General features: G+C 36.2%; 2 protein-coding genes and 2 pseudogenes across 2 annotated transcripts in view; 2 read left to right on the top strand and 2 right to left on the bottom strand.

The window, feature by feature from the left end:
• LOC106330156 overlaps positions 1 to 5,676 on the top strand; it is a 15,243-nt pseudogene extending 9,567 nt beyond the window's left edge.
• Positions 5,677 to 6,679: 1,003 nt separating this feature from the next.
• Positions 6,680 to 7,529, bottom strand: LOC106330158 (probable pre-mRNA-splicing factor ATP-dependent RNA helicase). The gene is made up of 2 exons (XM_013768690.1): positions 6,786 to 7,529; positions 6,680 to 6,727 (listed from the first exon to the last, which is right to left on the bottom strand). Exons 1-2 carry the CDS (start codon positions 7,527 to 7,529, stop codon positions 6,680 to 6,682), a joined length of 792 nt encoding a protein of 263 aa, XP_013624144.1.
• Positions 7,530 to 10,452: 2,923 nt separating this feature from the next.
• Positions 10,453 to 11,794, top strand: LOC106330159 (annotated as a pseudogene).
• A 176-nt stretch (positions 11,795 to 11,970) lies between these two features.
• Positions 11,971 to 21,591, bottom strand: part of LOC106330160 (callose synthase 9-like) — a 12,823-nt gene continuing 3,202 nt past the window's right edge. The window contains exons 14-52 of the mRNA XM_013768691.1: positions 21,213 to 21,337; positions 20,991 to 21,096; positions 20,778 to 20,901; positions 20,501 to 20,690; positions 20,350 to 20,402; positions 20,013 to 20,073; positions 19,714 to 19,795; positions 19,377 to 19,426; positions 19,118 to 19,204; positions 18,950 to 19,035; positions 18,827 to 18,848; positions 18,620 to 18,714; positions 18,038 to 18,119; positions 17,760 to 17,917; positions 17,549 to 17,669; positions 17,324 to 17,421; positions 17,150 to 17,240; positions 16,906 to 17,066; positions 16,708 to 16,817; positions 16,637 to 16,666; positions 16,485 to 16,548; positions 16,218 to 16,376; positions 16,028 to 16,142; positions 15,781 to 15,900; positions 15,419 to 15,540; positions 15,253 to 15,336; positions 15,069 to 15,181; positions 14,929 to 14,981; positions 14,683 to 14,859; positions 14,405 to 14,452; positions 14,130 to 14,288; positions 13,809 to 13,922; positions 13,644 to 13,732; positions 13,375 to 13,533; positions 13,189 to 13,291; positions 12,814 to 12,933; positions 12,674 to 12,724; positions 12,413 to 12,595; positions 11,971 to 12,331 (exon numbers count right to left, since the gene is read on the bottom strand). Of these exons, the coding sequence (XP_013624145.1) occupies positions 12,095 to 12,331; positions 12,413 to 12,595; positions 12,674 to 12,724; positions 12,814 to 12,933; positions 13,189 to 13,291; positions 13,375 to 13,533; positions 13,644 to 13,732; positions 13,809 to 13,922; positions 14,130 to 14,288; positions 14,405 to 14,452; positions 14,683 to 14,859; positions 14,929 to 14,981; positions 15,069 to 15,181; positions 15,253 to 15,336; positions 15,419 to 15,540; positions 15,781 to 15,900; positions 16,028 to 16,142; positions 16,218 to 16,376; positions 16,485 to 16,548; positions 16,637 to 16,666; positions 16,708 to 16,817; positions 16,906 to 17,066; positions 17,150 to 17,240; positions 17,324 to 17,421; positions 17,549 to 17,669; positions 17,760 to 17,917; positions 18,038 to 18,119; positions 18,620 to 18,714; positions 18,827 to 18,848; positions 18,950 to 19,035; positions 19,118 to 19,204; positions 19,377 to 19,426; positions 19,714 to 19,795; positions 20,013 to 20,073; positions 20,350 to 20,402; positions 20,501 to 20,690; positions 20,778 to 20,901; positions 20,991 to 21,096; positions 21,213 to 21,337 (4,202 nt within the window). The 3' untranslated portion in view covers positions 11,971 to 12,094. The remainder of the gene's footprint in view (positions 12,332 to 12,412; positions 12,596 to 12,673; positions 12,725 to 12,813; positions 12,934 to 13,188; positions 13,292 to 13,374; positions 13,534 to 13,643; positions 13,733 to 13,808; positions 13,923 to 14,129; positions 14,289 to 14,404; positions 14,453 to 14,682; positions 14,860 to 14,928; positions 14,982 to 15,068; positions 15,182 to 15,252; positions 15,337 to 15,418; positions 15,541 to 15,780; positions 15,901 to 16,027; positions 16,143 to 16,217; positions 16,377 to 16,484; positions 16,549 to 16,636; positions 16,667 to 16,707; positions 16,818 to 16,905; positions 17,067 to 17,149; positions 17,241 to 17,323; positions 17,422 to 17,548; positions 17,670 to 17,759; positions 17,918 to 18,037; positions 18,120 to 18,619; positions 18,715 to 18,826; positions 18,849 to 18,949; positions 19,036 to 19,117; positions 19,205 to 19,376; positions 19,427 to 19,713; positions 19,796 to 20,012; positions 20,074 to 20,349; positions 20,403 to 20,500; positions 20,691 to 20,777; positions 20,902 to 20,990; positions 21,097 to 21,212; positions 21,338 to 21,591) is intronic.

The following is a 21,591-nucleotide window of genomic DNA, read 5'->3' on the forward strand; positions in this document are numbered from 1 at the left end:
AATATTATTCACCTATTCATTACAGAAGTAACTTATTAGTAAGAAACATCTTAAAAAAAAAGCTAGGCAAATGTCACACCTGGATATATTTTCTGAAGGTAAAACAATATTGATATCCCGTCCTCATTTCTCTTAGTGAGTTCAGCCATGCTGTATAGCACAACCTCAGAATAATATGGAGTGAAGACACTGAAAACAAAAGTTCAAAGGAAGATAGTAAGCTTGTGAAGAGCTTGTAATTAACGATAAAAAGTTGAAAGTAAAGAGAAAAAAATGCCTGAAGGATAACATCTTGTCAACAGACTTTGGTGGTGGCACATCCATGAAAAGGGAATTGGTGAAGAATTGCAGTCTACGTCTGGCCTCAAGGTTTCTAGGAACATGCGCCGCAGAATCTTTGATAGTAAACAGAGAGTACAATCTTCTGACGAGAGCTTTCTGCAAACCAAAGATAATTATCAGCCTAACAGAATATAAACGAGTGTAATTATAACCTTGACAACAAATATCATTCATAATACCAGCTCTGGATCTTTAGGCCATTTCAACTCTGTAAAAAGCCGACCTTCGTTCCAGGCTTGAGTTAAGTTGTTCCACATTTCATACTGACCCCTACACAGCAACATATTTTTGGAAAATTATTAAAGAAAGTCACATTCATGAGTTTTTTGCACAAAACGCAGCTTGTAATGTACCTCATATTAAAATTTAATACGTCAAGCCGTATAACATCGTATAGATCCTGAAGTGCTTTGATAGCTCCTTTTGCATGCTCAGGTGTTTCATTTTCTTTCTGTTCAAGAAAAATAAAATAAAATAAAACTCCATCTAACATAACTTTCAGCACACTGAAGATTACTAGTTACTACTAGAATAAAACTAAGAACCGGTTCAATAGTCAGCACTAGCAATGTGAATACCAGGATTCCCAAGAGTGCAGTCACTCTCGTAATAACAAGGGAGAGTTTGTTCAGCTGAAAATCATTATGTATCTTTCTATTCTTTATGCTGGTATCGATGTCTTCGTAGATTCTTTCCAACCTACAAAATTCACGAGAAATATCATTCTTTTATCCAGCAAAAACTCTGCAAGTTTAAGAGTGTCATTTTAGAACTTAAAAACCCAATTACCACATCCTCCCCTCAGCTTCCAGAGTTTCTGTTAGGACAAGTTTAAGAGTGTGATAGACTTCCTCAACAGCATACTTCATATATTCAATCTTTCCAATCCTCTCCACAATCTCCTCTTGTGAATTACTCTCAGCGGCAATCTCTTTGGCCAACAATATCTGCATTAAATTATAGGAAAATAATTTTCACTAAGAAATAATCTCATATTAGATTTTTACGGAAATCAATGAGGCTAGCGTTGAATCTTAACACACAAGCAGGTAAAGTAACAGACTCACCTTGCTGGAAAGAAGAAAAAGTGGCCATTGAACCAGTTGGAGCCTACCAGAATTCTTGGGCATCAGGAGCATTTCCATCTCACTAGAAAATTGTTCCATATGAAAAAAATGAGTAAAAACAAAACCACAAAAATTTAAAACTAAGGGCATCCACATTGATGAATCTCACCAAAATCTCTCACCAATTAAATTAATATTTAATTGAAGAGCTGAAATACTCATGCCAGACATTCATATGAATCTCTCAGCTTTTTCGAAAAACTCTCCAATTAAATATTAATATAATTAGTGAGAGATTTTTGAGAGACTCACCAATGCAGATGGTTTAATAACACTAGGCACATAAGAACATGATTATTTGGAGTTTCTTAGTGTGAGGTTCTTAGCGGAATATAAGAAACCGTCTCTTAACTTTTAACTAAAAAAAGCTAAGAACCGGCTCTTAAGAAATATATTTAAGAGTCGGTTATTAGCTTTTTTAGTTAAAAGTTAAGAGACGGTTTCTTATATTCCGCTAAGAACCTCACACTAAGAAACTCCAAATAATCATGTTCTTATGTGCCTAGTGTTATTAAACCATCTGCATTGGTGAGTCTCTCAAAAATCTCTCACTAATTATATTAATATTTAATTGGAGAGTTTTTCGAAAAAGCTGAGAGATTCATATGAATGTCTGGCATGAGTATTTCAGCTCTTCAATTAAATATTAATTTAATTGGTGAGAGATTTTGGTGAGATTCATCAATGTGGATGCCCTTAGTTTTAAATTTTTGTGGTTTTGTTTTTACTCATTTTTTTCATATGGAACAATTTTCTAGTGAGATGGAAATGCTCCTGATGCCCAAGAATTCTGGTAGGCTCCAACTGGTTCAATGGCCACTTTTTCTTCTTTCCAGCAAGGTGAGTCTGTTACTTTACCTGCTTGTGTGTTAAGATTCAACGCTAGCCTCATTGATTTCCGTAAAAATCTAATATGAGATTATTTCTTAGTGAAAATTATTTTCCTATAATTTAATGCAGATATTGTTGGCCAAAGAGATTGCCGCTGAGAGTAATTCACAAGAGGAGATTGTGGAGAGGATTGGAAAGATTGAATATATGAAGTATGCTGTTGAGGAAGTCTATCACACTCTTAAACTTGTCCTAACAGAAACTCTGGAAGCTGAGGGGAGGATGTGGTAATTGGGTTTTTAAGTTCTAAAATGACACTCTTAAACTTGCAGAGTTTTTGCTGGATAAAAGAATGATATTTCTCGTGAATTTTGTAGGTTGGAAAGAATCTACGAAGACATCGATACCAGCATAAAGAATAGAAAGATACATCATAATTTTCAGCTGAACAAACTCTCCCTTGTTATCACGAGAGTGACTGCACTCTTGGGAATCCTGGTATTCGCATTGCTAGTGCTGACTATTGAACCGGTTCTTAGTTTTATTCTAGTAGTAACTAGTCATCTTCAGTGTGCTGAAAGTTATGTTAGATGGAGTTTTATTTTATTTTATTTTTCTTGAACAGAAAGAAAATGAAACACCTTGAGCATGCTGATATCTTGTATAATTACATGATTTTAGCCATTAATTCTTGTACATTTTGATCATATAGATTAAGAATTGGGCATCTTTAGAGTCCATATTGCATTCATTGTCCTTATTAGGTGTTGGAGTGTGCCATGGAGTGATTAGAGATGTTTGGGAGCATTGTGATCCAAAAAGGGGTTAAAGATGAGCATGGATGGAGGCTGTAGAGAAATCTTCTGTTGCTAAGATTTTGTGGAAACACAGAAAATTGAGTTAGCTTTCTAGTGGAAGTGGTTTCAAATCATTTGGAGATGTAATGAAGGATTTATGATCAATTTCCTAGTCGAGCATCGCAAAGTGACCTTCCAGAGCGACACCATAAGGTAGCTCCCAACCCAGAGCGAACTCCAGAGCGACCCACCTACGTCACTCGCCTTTTCATCACTTTGGAGGCCAAAAAAATAGGCCTGAAACGACCTCTCAGAGCGACCACCTGAGGTCGCTCCCAAGCCAGAGCGACTTCCCGGAGCAACAACACGAAGTCTCTGCGCGTCATTTACTCAGTCGAAACTTATGATTTTCCAGAGACCTTTTGGTCATTTGTCTTGACGTTTTACACTTTTTAAACCTAAGTTTAAGTACCTTTTGGAAAGGGAGGAGGGAGATCATCTTTTATCTTTGAGAAAACCACCAAAAACCTCTTGAAAAAGTTCATCTGTTTGATTCATTTGATCATATGTTATCCTGTTGATTTCTAATCTATTATCTGTATTTCTCTACATGATTAATCTGAAATCCAATATGGGTTTAAGAAGAATCATGAAGAGTAGTGAGTAATCCACTCTTGAATTCATGGGTTAGGGAGATTAAGGGTGATTAGGCTAGATCTAGGATGTTATAGTGTAGATCCTTCTTATTCCTTGCTAGTAGAGTATTCATAATGCATCTTCTGAGTTGGTCTCTCAAAAGTTGATTTTTAGGCATTTCTCACCCACAAGGTGTTTGATGAAATGCCTGAGACAACTCTCCTAAGCTTTTTAACATACTTTACCAAAAACATTTGTTGTTAAAGATGATAAGATATCCAATAGACTTGTTAGTAATGATTGCTTTCATATTATTCAACCAAAGACATTTGATGTTTGAAATATGTTAGTAAATGAGCATTCATCTAGACATAGAGTTTGTTTAAAACTGTGTCTAAGCTAAGAGTTGATATTTTGATTGATCATTTGCCATCCTTAGTTTGAAACTTGATCACCCAAGGTCTAATTTCTGTACCCATGAGTTTTCTTTTATCATAACCAAAGAAAGTCACTTCTTTTATTGTTTTATAGTTCTGTTATTGCATTCTATTATTAGTAGTAGTTTAAAACCATCCAAATTATCGGTTGCACTTAGATTAAGTACGTACTTGCATTCTCGGTGCTTTGAATCTCTTAAAATTGGTTTGACAATCTTTTATAATACATCATTTGTCTTAAGAGAGTTGAAAACTCCTAACACCACGTGCAAAAGGAGCTATCAAAGCACTTCAGGATCTATACGATGTTATACGGCTTAACGTATTAAATTTTAATATGAGGTACATTACAAGCTGCGTTTTGTGCAAAAAACTCATGAATGTGACTTTCTTTAATAATTTTCCAAAAATATGTTGCTGTGTAGGGGTCAGTATGAAATGTGGAACAACTTAACTCAAGCCTGGAACGAAGTTCGGCTTTTTACAGAGTTGAAATGGCCTAAAGATCCAGAGCTGGTATTATGAATGATATTTGTTCTCAAGGTTAAAATTACACTCGTTTATATTCTGTTAGGCTGATAATTATCTTTGGTTTGCAGAAAGCTCTCGTCAGAAGATTGTACTCTCTGTTTACTATCAAAGATTCTGCGGCGCATGTTCCTAGAAACCTTGAGGCCAGACGTAGACTGCAATTCTTCACCAATTCCCTTTTCATGGATGTGCCACCACCAAAGTCTGTTGACAAGATGTTATCCTTCAGGCATTTTTTTCTCCTTACTTTCAACTTTTTATCGTTAATTACAAGCTCTTCACAAGCTTACTATCTTCCTTTGAACTTTTGTTTTCAGTGTCTTCACTCCATATTATTCTGAGGTTGTGCTATACAGCATGGCTGAACTCACTAAGAGAAATGAGGACGGGATATCAATATTGTTTTACCTTCAGAAAATATATCCAGGTGTGACATTTGCCTAGCTTTTTTTTTAAGATGTTTCTTACTAATAAGTTACTTCTGTAATGAATAGGTGAATAATATTTTCTTATTGATATTTTGATATGTTGCAGATGAGTGGAAAAATTTTCTTGCACGAATAGGACAAGATGAAAATGCGTTAGAAGACGATCTACATAATGAGAGAGACATACTTGAACTTCGATTTTGGGCTTCTTACCGTGGACAAACGTTAGCTAGAACAGGTATGTAAAAAATCATTACACATTTTTCCCATGTATATTTTCAGTGTTTTTTTTTTTGTTTACATGTTATCTATCATTATATCTGCAGTTCGGGGGATGATGTATTATAGGAAAGCTCTCATGCTTCAGTCTTATTTGGAAAGAAAAGCTGGCAGAGGTAAGAGGCTATAAGATATTTCTTTAGATATATCAGTTTTGGTGAAGCTTTTTCTTATGGCTATCTCACATATTACAGACGGTGGGGAGTCCACTCTTTTTGGTAATAACATGACGGATGCTGAAGGATGTGGAAGTCAATCCGTTCACTAGCAAGGCTCTATGATGCAGGAATGGGAATGCTCATATTCCTTCCCGTTGCGTTCTGCTCGTGGTTCCCATTTCTCTCGACCTTTCAAACACGTATGATGTTTTAACCAAGCGTTTAGTCGTGGTCTGGCGATCTCTCTTATCCTCGCTGGAAACAATCCTAATTTAGGCCTTTAAATCATCTTTCCACAGCTTTACCTTTTGTTGAGTGCTATCTATCTATTTCTCATTCTTTATTATTTGTGTATTAAGGAAATGCCCAAGTATGAAACACAAGGCGAACACTTGAACTTGTCGTAGAAAAACAAAACACCAATTGTAATTATTTCCATTTAAGAAGCTATCTTCATTATGAAAAAAACAATTTAAATAAACTCAAAGTTAACAAATCGACAAATAAATTTAATAATATTTATTTTTCCCAAAAAAAAATTAATAATATTTATAAAATAAAAATTGACGCTACGCGCTTATAATAATTTTCATATATTTTAGTATATATCTCTCAGCAACAAAAAAAAAAATACTGTGAAAAGAACTTTATAAAAAAAAATTCAAAGTGGCTCTTCCAAACTCTCCATCATGTGGCCTATATTTGTCAAGTTACCTTGGTCATCCATTGCTCCAAGATGAAACAAATCCTCCATGCCCCGAAAGAGCATTCGAGTGGAAGGAGGATCTATATATTCAAAAAATGTCAAGTCCTCCACCCCTAGCCTTTTCAAAGTCAAAACTGTTTTAACAAGGTTTGATCTAAGGATCTCAGGAATCTCCTTATCCATGAAGTCATTGAAAGTCTTCTCAGTGTAGAGCCTAAAACATTTCCTACCGGCACGTCCTGCTCTCTGGTAAGCACTTGCTTGTGATATTCGGGACACAAACCAGACTTCGTCAGTAGTGAGAAAACTATAGTTCTTTTGCTTGGAGAAACCAGGATCAACCACATAAACAATCCCGTCCATGCACAAAGAAGTCTCAGCAACGTTGGTGGAGACGATGATCTTTCTCACTGAAAGTGGTGGTGGTGTAGGATCGAAGATCTTGTGTTGCAAAGCTGGTGGAAGAGAGGAATACAAGGGCACAACGGTGACTTGATCTCCAAGACTACGGACAATTCTGCTGCAAGCATGTTCAATCTCTTCTTTCCCGGTCAAGAAAACAAGAACGTCACCTGTTGGTTCACACATGTGAATCTCGATAACTTTGCTTATGGCAGACTCGAGATAGTCCATCACAGGTTCTCGAGTGTACAAGATCTCCACTGGATGGAGGAGCCTACCAGAAGGGATTTTGATGAGAGGCGCACCTCTAAAATACCTTTTGTTAAAAACCTGTAGGGTTGCACTCATAACAACAAGCTTAAGATCAGGTCGGCTAATCAAGGTGCGGTTAAGAATACTACTAATAAGTAAATCTGTGGCTAAACTTCTATCATGAACTTCGTCAACGATAATCACTTTGTATCTCAAAAAGAGAGGATCCACCATAGCTTCCCTCAGAAGCATTACATCAGTCAGGTACTTGAGCACCGTTCGGGGGCTACTGCGATCCTCAAAACGGACTGTGTAACCGACTTCTTCCCCGATCTTTACATCCATCTCTTCAGCGACACGACGTGCCGCGGACATGGCTGCAACTCGATGAGGCTGCGTGCACCCAACCAACAACTGATCATCAGACCTAGGGATTTCATCCATCATTGCTTCTAAAACAAACTGTGGGATCTGCGTTGTTTTACCACTACCGGTCTCACCCGTCACCATCACCATCTGATTCTCCTTGAATGTTCGTTGAAACTCTTCTTTTTGCCCCCATACTGGGAGATTCCTACGTTCTGACTTCTTCTTCATCATCATATCCACGACTCTCTTCAACAAACAAACAAACCAAACAAAAAACCCCGCACCAGCTTCTCGTACTTGTATGCTTTTTAGTTGTTTGCTTCCCTTACTTTAGATTGAATGAAGTCGTAACCACTTGCTATATTTATAGTCACCAAACCCTATTTTCCTTTTCATAGTGTATTTTGGAAAAGGAAATTTTGATAAAAAATAATTTAGAAAATTTCCTTTCAACAAAACTTTAGTTTCCTTTTCTCTGCAGTGGACCTCAAGTTTATTTTACGCCGAAGGATCATTACGAATATAAGGATACCTGATCGCTTGAGGGAACCCAGATATATACCTGAGAACGAAGCCTTACGTTCCTCTCCTTCCCATATGTATTACTCTTTTAATCCTAATGGAAGGATTACTCTTTTTAAATCTAAAGCAATAGATTCAAGTATAATCTGTGTACAGTATTATTAATTTATTGTATACACATACACAGCACGTAATCAAACCTTAAGTATTTGATAATCAGAGCTAGTTAAAATACACAGCATGCAATATGAAAAACAAAATATTCTAAAAAATTAAAATAGTTAATATTTTGAAATCTTAATTTAGTAAAAAAAAACAGGAAACTTAATACCATAACATCAAAAAACATCATATATCGATAAAAAAAATAAAAAAATAATATCATAGATACAGTGCTATGCATAAAATTTACTAAAATATTAGGACTGAACAACTTAAACAAAATAATGTGTTTACTTATAAAATTATGCAATATACTAAAATGATAGATGTTCAATTATATTTTAAATACAATATGAAAACATAAATTATTATATAGAAATATTATTTCAATAGAATAACTAAAAAAAATTTAAAAATGTATTTATGCAAACTGTCCAAATTAAAAAAAAACACATATTTTGTATGTGATTCTCTGTTTAATTATTTTGGATTATGAATTTATTATGCCGAACTCAAAAATATTAGTATTTAATAATTATTAATAAAAATATTTAATGTATATAAAAAATCATTATATATTAATAGCTTTCAATAAGAAAATTAAAATAATAAGATTATAGAGTTATACAATATAAAGCACTAAAATATGAATTATATGTTTAAAAAGTTTAGTTATACATTTATAAAATGAAAAAACAACTACGCGGTTGTGCGGGTCGAGATCTAGTATAAAACTAAAACAATATTAATCAAATAATTTTTTTTGTTAATATTTATCTGACTGGAATTTTATTTAAATTTATTGTTTATTAAGTAAATTAATAAAGTCATTTTACCAGTTTAGCATATTTTTAACTACAATTAAAAATCCAGAATTTATTAAAATTTATATATACTAAATTTAGTAAAATACACATTGATTAGATTAGGCTTGGGCGTTCGGGTCTTCGGGTCAGGTTCGGGTCGGTTCTTTTCGGGTCCGGATCTTTCGGGTCTAGAAAATTATTACCCAATAGGTACTTAAGAGTTTTTCGGTTCGGGTTCGGGTCGGTTCCTACCGGGTCCGGGTCGGTTCCTACCGGGTCCGGGTCGGTTCGGGTCTGAAAATAAAAAACCTGCAAAAAGCCTGTTAATTCGGGTCCACATAAGGTTCCTGTTCGGGTACAGATTTTTTGAGTTTTTTTCGGTTCGATTCCATAAGTTTCGGATATTTTTCAGTAGTGCGGATAGAATTTAACCCAAAACCATAGCATAAATCTTATGAAGTTTAAATCCAAAAACAGAAGAAAACAGAAAACAACATCCAAACAACAACTTCGCCAAGTCTTCTCCAAGAATCACCATCTTCAACATGCATTGGTTCATCGTCATCCCTTCCAACTGGATTGTCACAAGAAGTCATCTATATTGAAAAAAAAAAACAGAAAAAAAAATGAATGTTTGAAACCACACATACTAAATTAAACAATATTTAAACGTATGATCTATTTACTTAAACTTTGATAAAAAAAATTATCATCGCAAGTCGAAAACGCAAAACAACAAAACAAAACAAGTCGCAAAGAATTATAATTATATGATTCAAAAACAAGTTGAACAATGAACCAAAGTCAAGTCACAAAACAGCAAAACAAAAGTCAATAATCAAAATAATCAAATAATCGTAACTTAGTCATCAAGTGAAATAGTGAATCATCAAGCAAGACAGCAAGTGGAGATTTCCACAGAATTAAGAAACAAGGGTTTAGATTATGGAATTACCACAGAGTGATTTCAAGAAGTCTCAGGAAGTGGAGAAGAACAAATTAGATGAGTATGATTTACGGTTTCCGGTTTGCTTGATTAAATGTTTTCGCCTTTTTGGTTTTGTTCAAGATTGAAGGCTGTTTGGGGGACTGGAAACGACCGGAGGAGATATCGAGGTCTGAGACAAAATATTAAGTAACTTGCTGTAACTTGAAGCACGCTTATTTCTGTTTTTTCGGTTCCATTAATACCCGTTCGGGTATCGGGTCTTACCCGGATCCGAACATGTACCCACGGCTCCATAAATAAAATATCCAACAGGTTAATCTATACATACTTGTACCTGTACCCGAACCTGTGATTTCGGGTCGGTTCCGGTTCGGGTTTTCGGGTCCAGATTAAAATGTCCAGGCCTAGATTAGATATTCGAATTAACTTGGGGTCCAAGCAAGAAAAAGTAAGAGAAAAGAAAAACAACGTTTTGTTGAAAGGAAATTTTCCAAAATACACACTGAAAAGGAAAATAGGGTTTCATGACTAGATATTCGAAATAAACTTGAGGTTCACGATATAGAAAAGGAAAATATAGTTTTGTTGAAAGGAAATTTTCTAAAAAAAATTCCCAAAATACACACTGAAAAAAAAACCAAAATAGGGTTTGGTGACTATGAATACAGCAACAAGTTGGTGAGGATTTTTTTGTTTGGTTTGTTTGTTTGTTGAATAGATGGAGTCGTGCATCGATATGATGGTGAAGAAGAAGTCAGGTGCTAGGTATTGCGAAGAAGAACGTAGGAATCTACAAGTATGGGTGCAAAAAAGAAGAGTTTGTCCGAACTTTGAAGGAGAATCAGATGGTGATGGTGACGGGTGAGACCGGTAGTGGTAAAACAACGCAGATCCCACAGTTTGTTTTAGAAGCAATGATGGATGAAATCCCTAGGTCTGATGATCAGTTGTTGGTTGGGTGCACGCAGCCTCATCGAGTTGCAGCCATGTCCGCGGCACGTCGTGTCGCTGAAGAGATGGATGTAAAGATCGGGGAAGAAGTCGGTTACACAGTCCGTTTTGAGGATCGCAGTAGCCCCCGAACGGTGCTCAAGTACCTGACTGATGTAATGCTTCTGAGGGAAGCTATGGTGGATCCTCTCTTTTTGAGATACAAAGTGATTATCGTTGACGAAGTTCATGATAGAAGTTTAGCCACAGATTTACTTATTAGTAGTATTCTTAACCGCACCTTGATTAGCCGACCTGATCTTAAGCTTGTTGTTATGAGTGCAACCCTACAGGTTTTTAACAAAAGGTATTTTAGAGGTGCGCCTCTCATCAAAATCCCTTCTGGTAGGCTCCTCCATCCAGTGGAGATCTTGTACACTCGAGAACCTGTGATGGACTATCTCGAGTCTGCCATAAGCAAAGTTATCGAGATTCACATGTGTGAACCAACAGGTGACGTTCTTGTTTTCTTGACCGGGAAAGAAGAGATTGAACATGCTTGCAGCAGAATTGTCCGTAGTCTTGGAGATCAAGTCACCGTTGTGCCCTTGTATTCCTCTCTTCCACCAGCTTTGCAACACAAGATCTTCGATCCTACACCACCACCACTTTCAGTGAGAAAGATCATCGTCTCCACCAACGTTGCTGAGACTTCTTTGTGCATGGACGGGATTGTTTATGTGGTTGATCCTGGTTTCTCCAAGCAAAAGAACTATAGTTTTCTCACTACTGACGAAGTCTGGTTTGTGTCCCGAATATCACAAGCAAGTGCTTACCAGAGAGCAGGACGTGCCGGTAGGAAATGTTTTAGGCTCTACACTGAGAAGACTTTCAATGACTTCATGGATGGGGAGACTCCTGAGATACTTAGATCAAACCTTGTTAAAACAGTTTTGACTTTGAAAAGGCTGGGTGTGGACGACTTGACATTTTTTGAATATATAAATCCTCCTTGCACTCGAATGCTCCTTCGGGCCTTGACCGATTTGTTTCATCTGGGAGCTGTGGATGACCAAGGTAACCTGGCAAATATAGGCCATATGATGGAGAGTTTGGAAGAGCCACTTTGAATTCTTTTTATAAAGTTCTTAATATTTTTTCTTGTGTTGCTGAGAGAAACTAATAGATATGGAAATTTATTATAAGCTCCTAGCGTCACTTTTTTTTATAAATTTGAATTTTAACAAGTTATTTTCATAATGAAGATATAGCTTCTTAAATGGAAATAATCACGATTGGTGTTGTGATATGGTCTGTTTTGTTTTCTCTACTACAAGCTCTAGCTAGTGTTCGCCTTCTTCTGTTTCATACTTGGGCATGGTTCTGCGACCAACACTTAACAAAAGGCAAATCTATCAACGATCTCAAACTCAAAGGTCTGAATTAGGATGGTTTCCTGCGAGGATGAGAGAGATCTCTAGACCACGGCTAAACGCTTGGTTAAACATCATACGTGTTTGAAAGGTCGAGAGAAATGGGAACCACGAGCAGAACGCAACGGGAAGGAATATGAGCATTCCCATTCCTGCATCATAGAGCCTTGCTAGTGAACGGATTGACTTCCACATCCCAATTCGCTTTATGATTGGCTTCCAAGCGCACGCAATCTAACAACAAAGAGAGGATTACATATGTTAAAAACTTAGACCTCATGCAAGTGATTAGATACTGCAGGTAGTGAAACTTACAGAGAGGATTCCCCATCCAGTTGGTATAAGGGCTAATACACTAGCGAATATGTCTGTCACTGACAAGTCTGTGAGTACAACCCCTACGGTTACGACAGCTAAAGCCACCAAGAAGGCAATGCCTTGTGCAAGTCTCAGCACAAGCTGGAAATTAACAGAAATCTTACGACTGAAGGTAAAGACCTATTCCAATGGAGAGATATACATCAGAGTCATGTGATGCAATATTTTCAGCATGAAATGGACGTGGAATAAACCGACCTTGAAAAGAAAAATAATGATTGCTAATGCAGCCCATGACCAACCATAGTTCTGCACATGTATAGGTACTATATTATCATACGAACAAAAACTAGGAAACTGTGGTAAAGTTGAAGTTTAGACAAAGAGAAACGCTGTACCGAAAATGATGTATCTGACCCTTGTAGTTTCAGTTTGTAGACAATACCATACTGAAAGACAAAGAAGCGTAGACTTAATATAGTCTCCATTATCCTCCCGCTCAAGGTCCGAATGTGAGACTGTTGATGTACAAAGATAATTGTTATTTTGCAAAATAAAGTAGAAAAATTAATGTTAATGTGACAGCATGAAGAGCACTATTTAATAAGGATCCAACAAATGTTACAAAAAAAAAAAAAAAAAAAAAAAAAAAGGAGGATCCAACAAAAATGGAAAAAAACTATAAGCAGATGAATATTTGATTTTCTTTTCCTTCAAGTTTTGTTTCAAGAACTAAGGACACAACAGCGTTTGCTGGGAAATAGAGTTCTTACCAGTTCTTCTTCCCACCAAGCTTCCCAGCTTTCAGATCCTTTCACACCGATTCCACCTCTGTAAAAGAGCCAATTTGTCCATTCTGTGAAGTCCACCACGACTCTGAAAGGAGAAACAATCATCTTGCTCAGTGAAAGAACGCGTTGCTCCTTGCAATGGGGCATAAACAAGACATCACTACTTACTTTTGCCACTCAAATCCAGCAGGGTTGAACAGGAAAGGAGCAAAAAGCCAAGAACCAGCCAAAAACCAGCTGCTAACAGTCAGAAGAATGTAGGAAACAGCACCAGCCTTATCATTTCCATACGCAAGGTAGACAACCAGTAAGAGAATAACTTCCAGCCTGTAGAGGAAAGAAAAGCATACCAAATGAATAAACCATCTTTTACTATGGCTAAATAGGTATACATAAAGAAATGTATGCACATAAGAATCAAAGGATAATACAGATACCCTTTGACAAAATGACTTCTGGAGTAAAGACGGTAGTTCTCAGAAAATGTGATATGCTTGACGACAAACCCTCTTCCAGTGGCTTGGTACTGTTGAAAAACACTGTGTTGTCACATTCCAGAAAAAAGTATTGAGAGAATAAAGAACAGAGGATAAGAATAATACCCTAGCACCACCATGAAGAATTGTCCGTCCAAAATAATGGGTTCTTGTGCCAAGTGAAAATGTGAAGAAGACAGTACATAGCTGAAACTGCATCGTTGTGAAACTGACAATGGCCTATACAGTGAAAGATGGTTAAATTGTGAATCTGTTATCATAAGGTAACTTATAATCCAATATAAATACAGTAGATAAGTAAATGAACGAGCTAACTCAGAACACATGTCAGTACAATGAAGTTTTACACATTTGCTTCACTATCAATAATATCATAAATACGTCATAACAATAATGATATGACTTAAAAAAGGTGAAAACCAGTACCTTGAGAAAACCCTGTTCCAAAATAAAGCCCAAAATCATTGGCACAGCAGTGAAGACACCAATCTGAAACAGAAACTGAGCATTGAGGGCGGCGCTAAGTGCAGTGTCGTCCAGACTAATAGCTCTTTCGCGAAGAGTAGCTCCAACTCCAGAAAGTGCCTATTAAAATTCATACACAAGTAGGTGTTAGAGACCTTCACTCAGCATTCATGGGTAATACGCTCCATTAAGATAGCACATATGAGCCATAACCAACATTAAGAAACCATGCTTACCAGGTATGCCCTCCCATATAAGAATATATACAAAGTAAGAACCGTCAACTGCAAGAGGCCATGTAAATGTCAATTCATCAGCATTAAAGTTCATGGAAACCACACTTGGAGAAACTTGGAACTAATTAGTAACAGCTCCCAAGTTACAAAAATAAAATGAAATTTAATGATGCAGGACTTCTTTAATAGAGTTGGCAGCTAAATTTGTTATGGAGGTAAAAATGAGATACCATGACGCTAAGACTGCTCTTACTAAAAGGCAAACAAAATCACTATACCATTGTAGAGAAATAGAAGCCAACAGTTGTGAAGTAGAATGACAACATTCTGAAGAAATCAAGTAGCTGGCCAAGTCTGTATACATCCCGACTAAGAACTTGTTCACCATTTCCACTAGCAACCTTCCCTTCAAACAGAGCTATTTGATTGAGCCCCACATCTCTCCCTTTGCCCACCTGTAAATAAAATTAATGTATTATATATTCTTTATCTATTTATTAGTAAATAGTTAAAAAAATACAGACCTGAATATACTCATGGTGAGTAATATTTCCTTGACGTAGAGTTGAGTTAAAACCTGAAAATCATTGCATCAAGTGTGGAAAAAAAATTAGATTAACTGGCTCAATAAAAAGGTAACTTTCAATTAACAAATAGGCTTTACCAGCAAAAATATCTTCACTAATGTTGATGACCCGAGAGGCCTTGCTGATACCACCACGAGTAATATGGAAAACTCTGTCAAAGACATCTGGATGACCATAATGCATGCGGATCCTAGAATAAGGATTCCATATGAGTTTAAGTTGTTCAAGGAAGATATATAAACTTATTGGTAGTAGCTTTACTTGAGGGGTTTCGCCAATACTCTTTGACCAAGAGTTACAAAGCTAGTTTCTTGATTGGACATGAAAGAGGCCAAGGAGGAGACACTGCATATTGTCCAAACCAATTATTTAAGATGAAATAGTATATGAAATTAACAAAATAGATATACGAATGAGTGGATCAAACCTTCCAGTAAATACATGTTCTCTGACTCCAAGAATGGTGGGTGGTCGAATTCCATGGTCCCTGTTCGGATCAAATTCCTCCAAAAGATTTCTCATCTTCAAAGCTTCTTCAAAGTAATTATCCTAACAAATATAACATGATGCCACATGTTGGAGTTGTATTGAGCTCTCACGTAAAGAATGTAATCATGTTAGAAAATTCAGGTACACTGACATATTATGAGATGTCCAATTCCAAACTGTTATTTACTCTTTACAAAGCTTATATGTCTAATTTACTAAAGTGAACTTCAAGTGAACCTTAACTATAACAAATACACAGAAGAGCTCGAAAGAAGGCCTTATAATAAGATGCATACTAACCTGATTCATATCAATGGTTTGAAGTGCATTTCCACGAGTAAACACAATGGCATGGTTTTGATTCTCAGGTTTGCCTTCTCCAAGTTTCGGGTCCCCAGGCAACCTTATGGAATAAATTTCCTGCATAACCAGAAAAAAAATCAAGTGACAATTCCAAAAAGTAAAAAATGTTCTAAATCATGTTTTAAGCATTAAGGAAACGAGAATACTACACCCGTGACTTGTTTCACAGATGGTCACAGTTTACCTTATCCTTTCCATTGATGTCGGCCTTCACAAGCTTTGAATAATACTCTGTATGAGATATACCCTCTTTGGGGATATCAACAACATCGATATAAGCGATTCGAAGGGCTTCATTTCTGACAATAGAATGAAAGAGATTAGCAGAAGCTCTAGACCTGAGATAGAGAAATCCATAGAAACTGTCTTCTTACCTTTGCATTAGCAATGCAATGTCAACAGCTTCAGGTTTTTTATCTTCCTTCTGTCTTCCATATATTTGGCATGTGACAACATATGTAAACTTAAGATCTGCTTGGGCCCTTGCTTCAGGAGATAACTCAAATCCTTCAGCATCCGTCATGTTATTACCAAAAAGAGTGGACTCCCCACCGTCTGTAATAAGTGAGATAGCCATAAGAAAAAGCTTCACCAAAACTGATATATCTAAAGAAATATCTTATAGCCTCTTACCTCTGCCAGCTTTTCTTTCCAAATAAGACTGAAGCATGAGAGCTTTCCTATAATACATCATCCCCCGAACTGCAGATATAATGATAGATAACATGTAAACAAAAAAAAAAACACTGAAAATATACATGGGAAAAATGTGTAATGATTTTTTACATATCTGTTCTAGCTAACGTTTGTCCACGGTAAGAAGCTAAGAAACATCTTAAAAAAAAAGCTAGGCAAATGTCACACCTGGATATATTTTCTGAAGGTAAAACAATATTGATATCCCGTCCTCATTTCTCTTAGTGAGTTCAGCCATGCTGTATAGCACAACCTCAGAATAATATGGAGTGAAGACACTGAAAACAAAAGTTCAAAGGAAGATAGTAAGCTTGTGAAGAGCTTGTAATTAACGATAAAAAGTTGAAAGTAAGGAGAAAAAAATGCCTGAAGGATAACATCTTGTCAACAGACTTTGGTGGTGGCACATCCATGAAAAGGGAATTGGTGAAGAATTGCAGTCTACGTCTGGCCTCAAGGTTTCTAGGAACATGCGCCGCAGAATCTTTGATAGTAAACAGAGAGTACAATCTTCTGACGAGAGCTTTCTGCAAACCAAAGATAATTATCAGCCTAACAGAATATAAACGAGTGTAATTATAACCTTGACAACAAATATCATTCATAATACCAGCTCTGGATCTTTAGGCCATTTCAACTCTGTAAAAAGCCGACCTTCGTTCCAGGCTTGAGTTAAGTTGTTCCACATTTCATACTGACCCCTACACAGCAACATATTTTTGGAAAATTATTAAAGAAAGTCACATTCATGAGTTTTTTGCACAAAACGCAGCTTGTAATGTACCTCATATTAAAATTTAATACGTCAAGCCGTATAACATCGTATAGATCCTGAAGTGCTTTGATAGCTCCTTTTGCATGCTCAGGTGTTTCATTTTCTTTCTGTTCAAGAAAAATAAAATAAAATAAAACTCCATCTAACATAACTTTCAGCACACTGAAGATTACTAGTTACTACTAGAATAAAACTAAGAACCGGTTCAATAGTCAGCACTAGCAATGTGAATACCAGGATTCCCAAGAGTGCAGTCACTCTCGTAATAACAAGGGAGAGTTTGTTCAGCTGAAAATCATTATGTATCTTTCTATTCTTTATGCTGGTATCGATGTCTTCGTAGATTCTTTCCAACCTACAAAATTCACGAGAAATATCATTCTTTTATCCAGCAAAAACTCTGCAAGTTTAAGAGTGTCATTTTAGAACTTAAAAACCCAATTACCACATCCTCCCCTCAGCTTCCAGAGTTTCTGTTAGGACAAGTTTAAGAGTGTGATAGACTTCCTCAACAGCATACTTCATATATTCAATCTTTCCAATCCTCTCCACAATCTCCTCTTGTGAATTACTCTCAGCGGCAATCTCTTTGGCCAACAATATCTGCATTAAATTATAGGAAAATAATTTTCACTAAGAAATAATCTCATATTAGATTTTTACGGAAATCAATGAGGCTAGCGTTGAATCTTAACACACAAGCAGGTAAAGTAACAGACTCACCTTGCTGGAAAGAAGAAAAAGTGGCCATTGAACCAGTTGGAGCCTACCAGAATTCTTGGGCATCAGGAGCATTTCCATCTCACTAGAAAATTGTTCCATATGAAAAAAATGAGTAAAAACAAAACCACAAAAATTTAAAACTAAGGGCATCCACATTGATGAATCTCACCAAAATCTCTCACCAATTAAATTAATATTTAATTGAAGAGCTGAAATACTCATGCCAGACATTCATATGAATCTCTCAGCTTTTTCGAAAAACTCTCCAATTAAATATTAATATAATTAGTGAGAGATTTTTGAGAGACTCACCAATGCAGATGGTTTAATAACACTAGGCACATAAGAACATGATTATTTGGAGTTTCTTAGTGTGAGGTTCTTAGCGGAATATAAGAAACCGTCTCTTAACTTTTAACTAAAAAAGCTAATAACCGACTCTTAAATATATTTCTTAAGAGCCGGTTCTTAGCTTTTTTTAGTTAAAAGTTAAGAGACGGTTTCTTATATTCCTCTAAGAACCCACGCTAAGAAACCCCGATAATCATGCTCTAAGTTATCGGAAAAGGATAGAGCACTTACAGATCAGTGATGTAGTCTTCCTCTCGTAGAAATTTTATTATTTGGTTCCAAAATGGAGCAAAGTGTGCTGCATCTACTATATTCTTATCCACAGCCTTCTAATTGATAATCACATGCAGATATGAGCAACAAACGTGAGAAGAAAACTAACATGACATACCATACGTTCATTAGTGATTCATAAATGTAAAACAGGCCAAGAGGTACCTGATGAGAAGCATCAAACGTCCTGCACATGATTTTGAATCATAGGAAAAAGGCAATGAAGAAGAGAAAACTGTTAATATTTAACAAAGAGAAAGTGAGATGACAGATGGACAGGAACCTAACCGGTTGGTAACAGGAACATGAAGAGCCTTTATAAAAGCCCCTGGAAACTCCTCAAATTGTTTGTGAATTGCTTCCAAAGATCTTATCTATGAAAAATGCAAGGAAAGTAACATATTTGTAAATCTTAATTTTGACATCTGTAAGACAGAGAAGTGTAACCACACTTACCTCTCCCAAACGATCTCTCGCACCGAGCAAGAAACCGAAAAAAGCAGAGGCAATGGTGTAGAATATATGGATGTCTAACAGGTAAATCTGCATTATTATCAAAGAGAAATATATAATACAATGAATGAAACTCTACTGTAAACCCCCCAGTGGAAACATTCATCCTAATCAGAACGAATTTCACCAGTGATTTGTTTGGTCCCAATAAAACCTAGAACAACAAAAGTGCCTACCCTCGTGTAAAAATCATTGAACTTACAGCGACCACAGGAGTCCATAAACTGGCAACAGTCAGAGCATTATAGTTTTCTGCATCCAGATAAGAAATATTAGAGTATGAGAATCTTACAGAATAATGATTTAATTATCAGCATGAAAACCAAATAGTAGAGCTAGTAAACATCCCTAGAGGAGCCAACATTTAGAGTTCAACTTTGATATCATATACTGCAAAGAAGCACAGGTGCATGATTCCAGAGAGAACTAACATAATACATTACAATCATTCAAGCAACTAAGGTTACAAAATTAAGCATAAAAGCCATGTCTATGGTCCACTCAACTCCCTAAACAAAATCTACAAAACCCATACTTACTTATTGACACAAACTCATGCCAGGAGTATTGGATATTATCCTGTTTCATTATCATCCTTGTTGGACCAACGAGTGGCGCAATCTACAAATTCATCAGCAAGAGAGATATAAGTTGGAGTCACTCTTTAACTGTCAAATGATTACTTCAGCATCTGACTACAAGAGATCGCAATAAACAAAAACATTCTGCATTTTATGAATGTAACATATATATTTCACGTGTAACCACAATCTTCAGTACAAGTATACAACTATCAACACATAAAAAAAAAATTATGCTTCCTGCCAAAAAAACCAACCTGAAGAAAATACGCAAAGGAGAACTTTGCAGACAGAACGACAAGCCAAAACAGAAAATACCTGCGTCATACAGGAATAGGTTAGTACAACCTTTACCAATTAAAAAGACAAAGGACCATACAAGCTGAAGTTCGTTGGCATTGATCAAACAAGTATATCTCCTGCTTCTCCCAAGCTAGTCAGAGACACATTTTAAATCATTACAATTTCTTTGAAGTAAGCAGCCCATGTATTTTCAGTAAAGCATATACCTAGAACAACTTTGAAGTCCCAAGAATAGAAGATAACTAAAATAAGTAGCTACAAATTTAACAAAAATAAGGTGAAGGCACCTACTTTATAAAATCAGACATCCTTTCATACATGTCACGGCCAACATAGTGTCTCTCCTGAAAAATACAATCAAAGTAAGCATCAGGGATTATTATTATTAATGATCCAAATATTAAAGCATAAAGAATGAAAGAGAAAAACTGAGGATCAGAACCTGTCGCATCCCCTCAACGAATCGAATCACAGCCCACCGATCACATTTACTAGCAATGTTGCGACAACTTGGGATATGCATCAGGATGCTAAAAAATAACTGAATACCGCCATAGATGGCTATGACAAGCCCATAAACCTTGAACATGACTGAATTATAAATTGGTTTGGTATCTTCTTGAAGCAAATTCCTGTACACACAAAAACTATCAACCAGGGAAAATTTGCAAAAGCAATATGAAAAAGAGCTTTACAATGATAAAAAAAGTTTCACATACACATAGAGGAAGCATATGAAGACGGAAGCAAGGCTAAACCAAATGAAACGGAGGAAAATGCGAGAAACAGCTAGCCGTCTTGTAGTAGAATAAGCACCATACATCATGATGACATCCAGAAGACCTTTAACATTAAGCATGTGCTTTTTCTTCAGCAAGTCATAATATTGGTAAAATAATAAAGTAAAGAGATAAATGAGGTTTAAGACTGACTCTCAGAAAATTTCATCAAAACGTAAGTCGGACCCAGGCTGAGAATTTGACGCAAAGTCTTCGTGGAGATAATGCTATTTTTATTGAACGCAATTATGGCTAGTGCCTGTAAAGAAGTCTGTTAAGAGTGTGGTAGCAGGAGAACCATTTATCGACACTAAAAAATTCACACCAACGATGATAGTGAAAACAAGTCACAACCAAATTTACTAAACGTCAAACCTGAAACATTATAGCGAGGAATATCCATAGCCGATGGAAGCTGTGGTAAAGACGCAAAAATGTTCGATGCTCAACGAAGGAAGTCTTTCCTCCTCGATGTTTTTCCCTACCGGCTTCAAACTCGTACTGCAAGAATAAGACCAGTATATTAACTTCAAGTACGCCTAGATGGTCTAGGAGCTGAAATATAGACGTTTGCAAATTTCCATCAAGAGAACAAATCGCCTCTTACCAATAGTATATAATATTTTTTTTAAACATTTGATATAAAATTCCATCTCACAAAAGAAATAACATACCAGTATGAATACAAAAGAAGTAACAAACCAGTGTGAATACAAAATTCTATTAATATAAATTATGAAGGGGGGGGGGGGCA

Source organism: Brassica oleracea, chromosome C3, assembly GCF_000695525.1.
Source record: "Brassica oleracea var. oleracea cultivar TO1000 chromosome C3, BOL, whole genome shotgun sequence".
Classification (NCBI taxonomy): Eukaryota; Viridiplantae; Streptophyta; class Magnoliopsida; order Brassicales; family Brassicaceae; genus Brassica; species Brassica oleracea.

Coding starts and splice junctions, on each gene's coding strand:
- LOC106330158 (XM_013768690.1), bottom strand. CDS start 7,529: ATGATGATGAAGAAGAAGTCAGAACGTAGGAATCTCCCAGTATGGGGG. Junction 6,728..6,785: donor AACATGCTTGCAGCAGAATT/GTCCGTAGTCTT, acceptor CTCTTCCACCAG/CTTTGCAACACAAGATCTTC.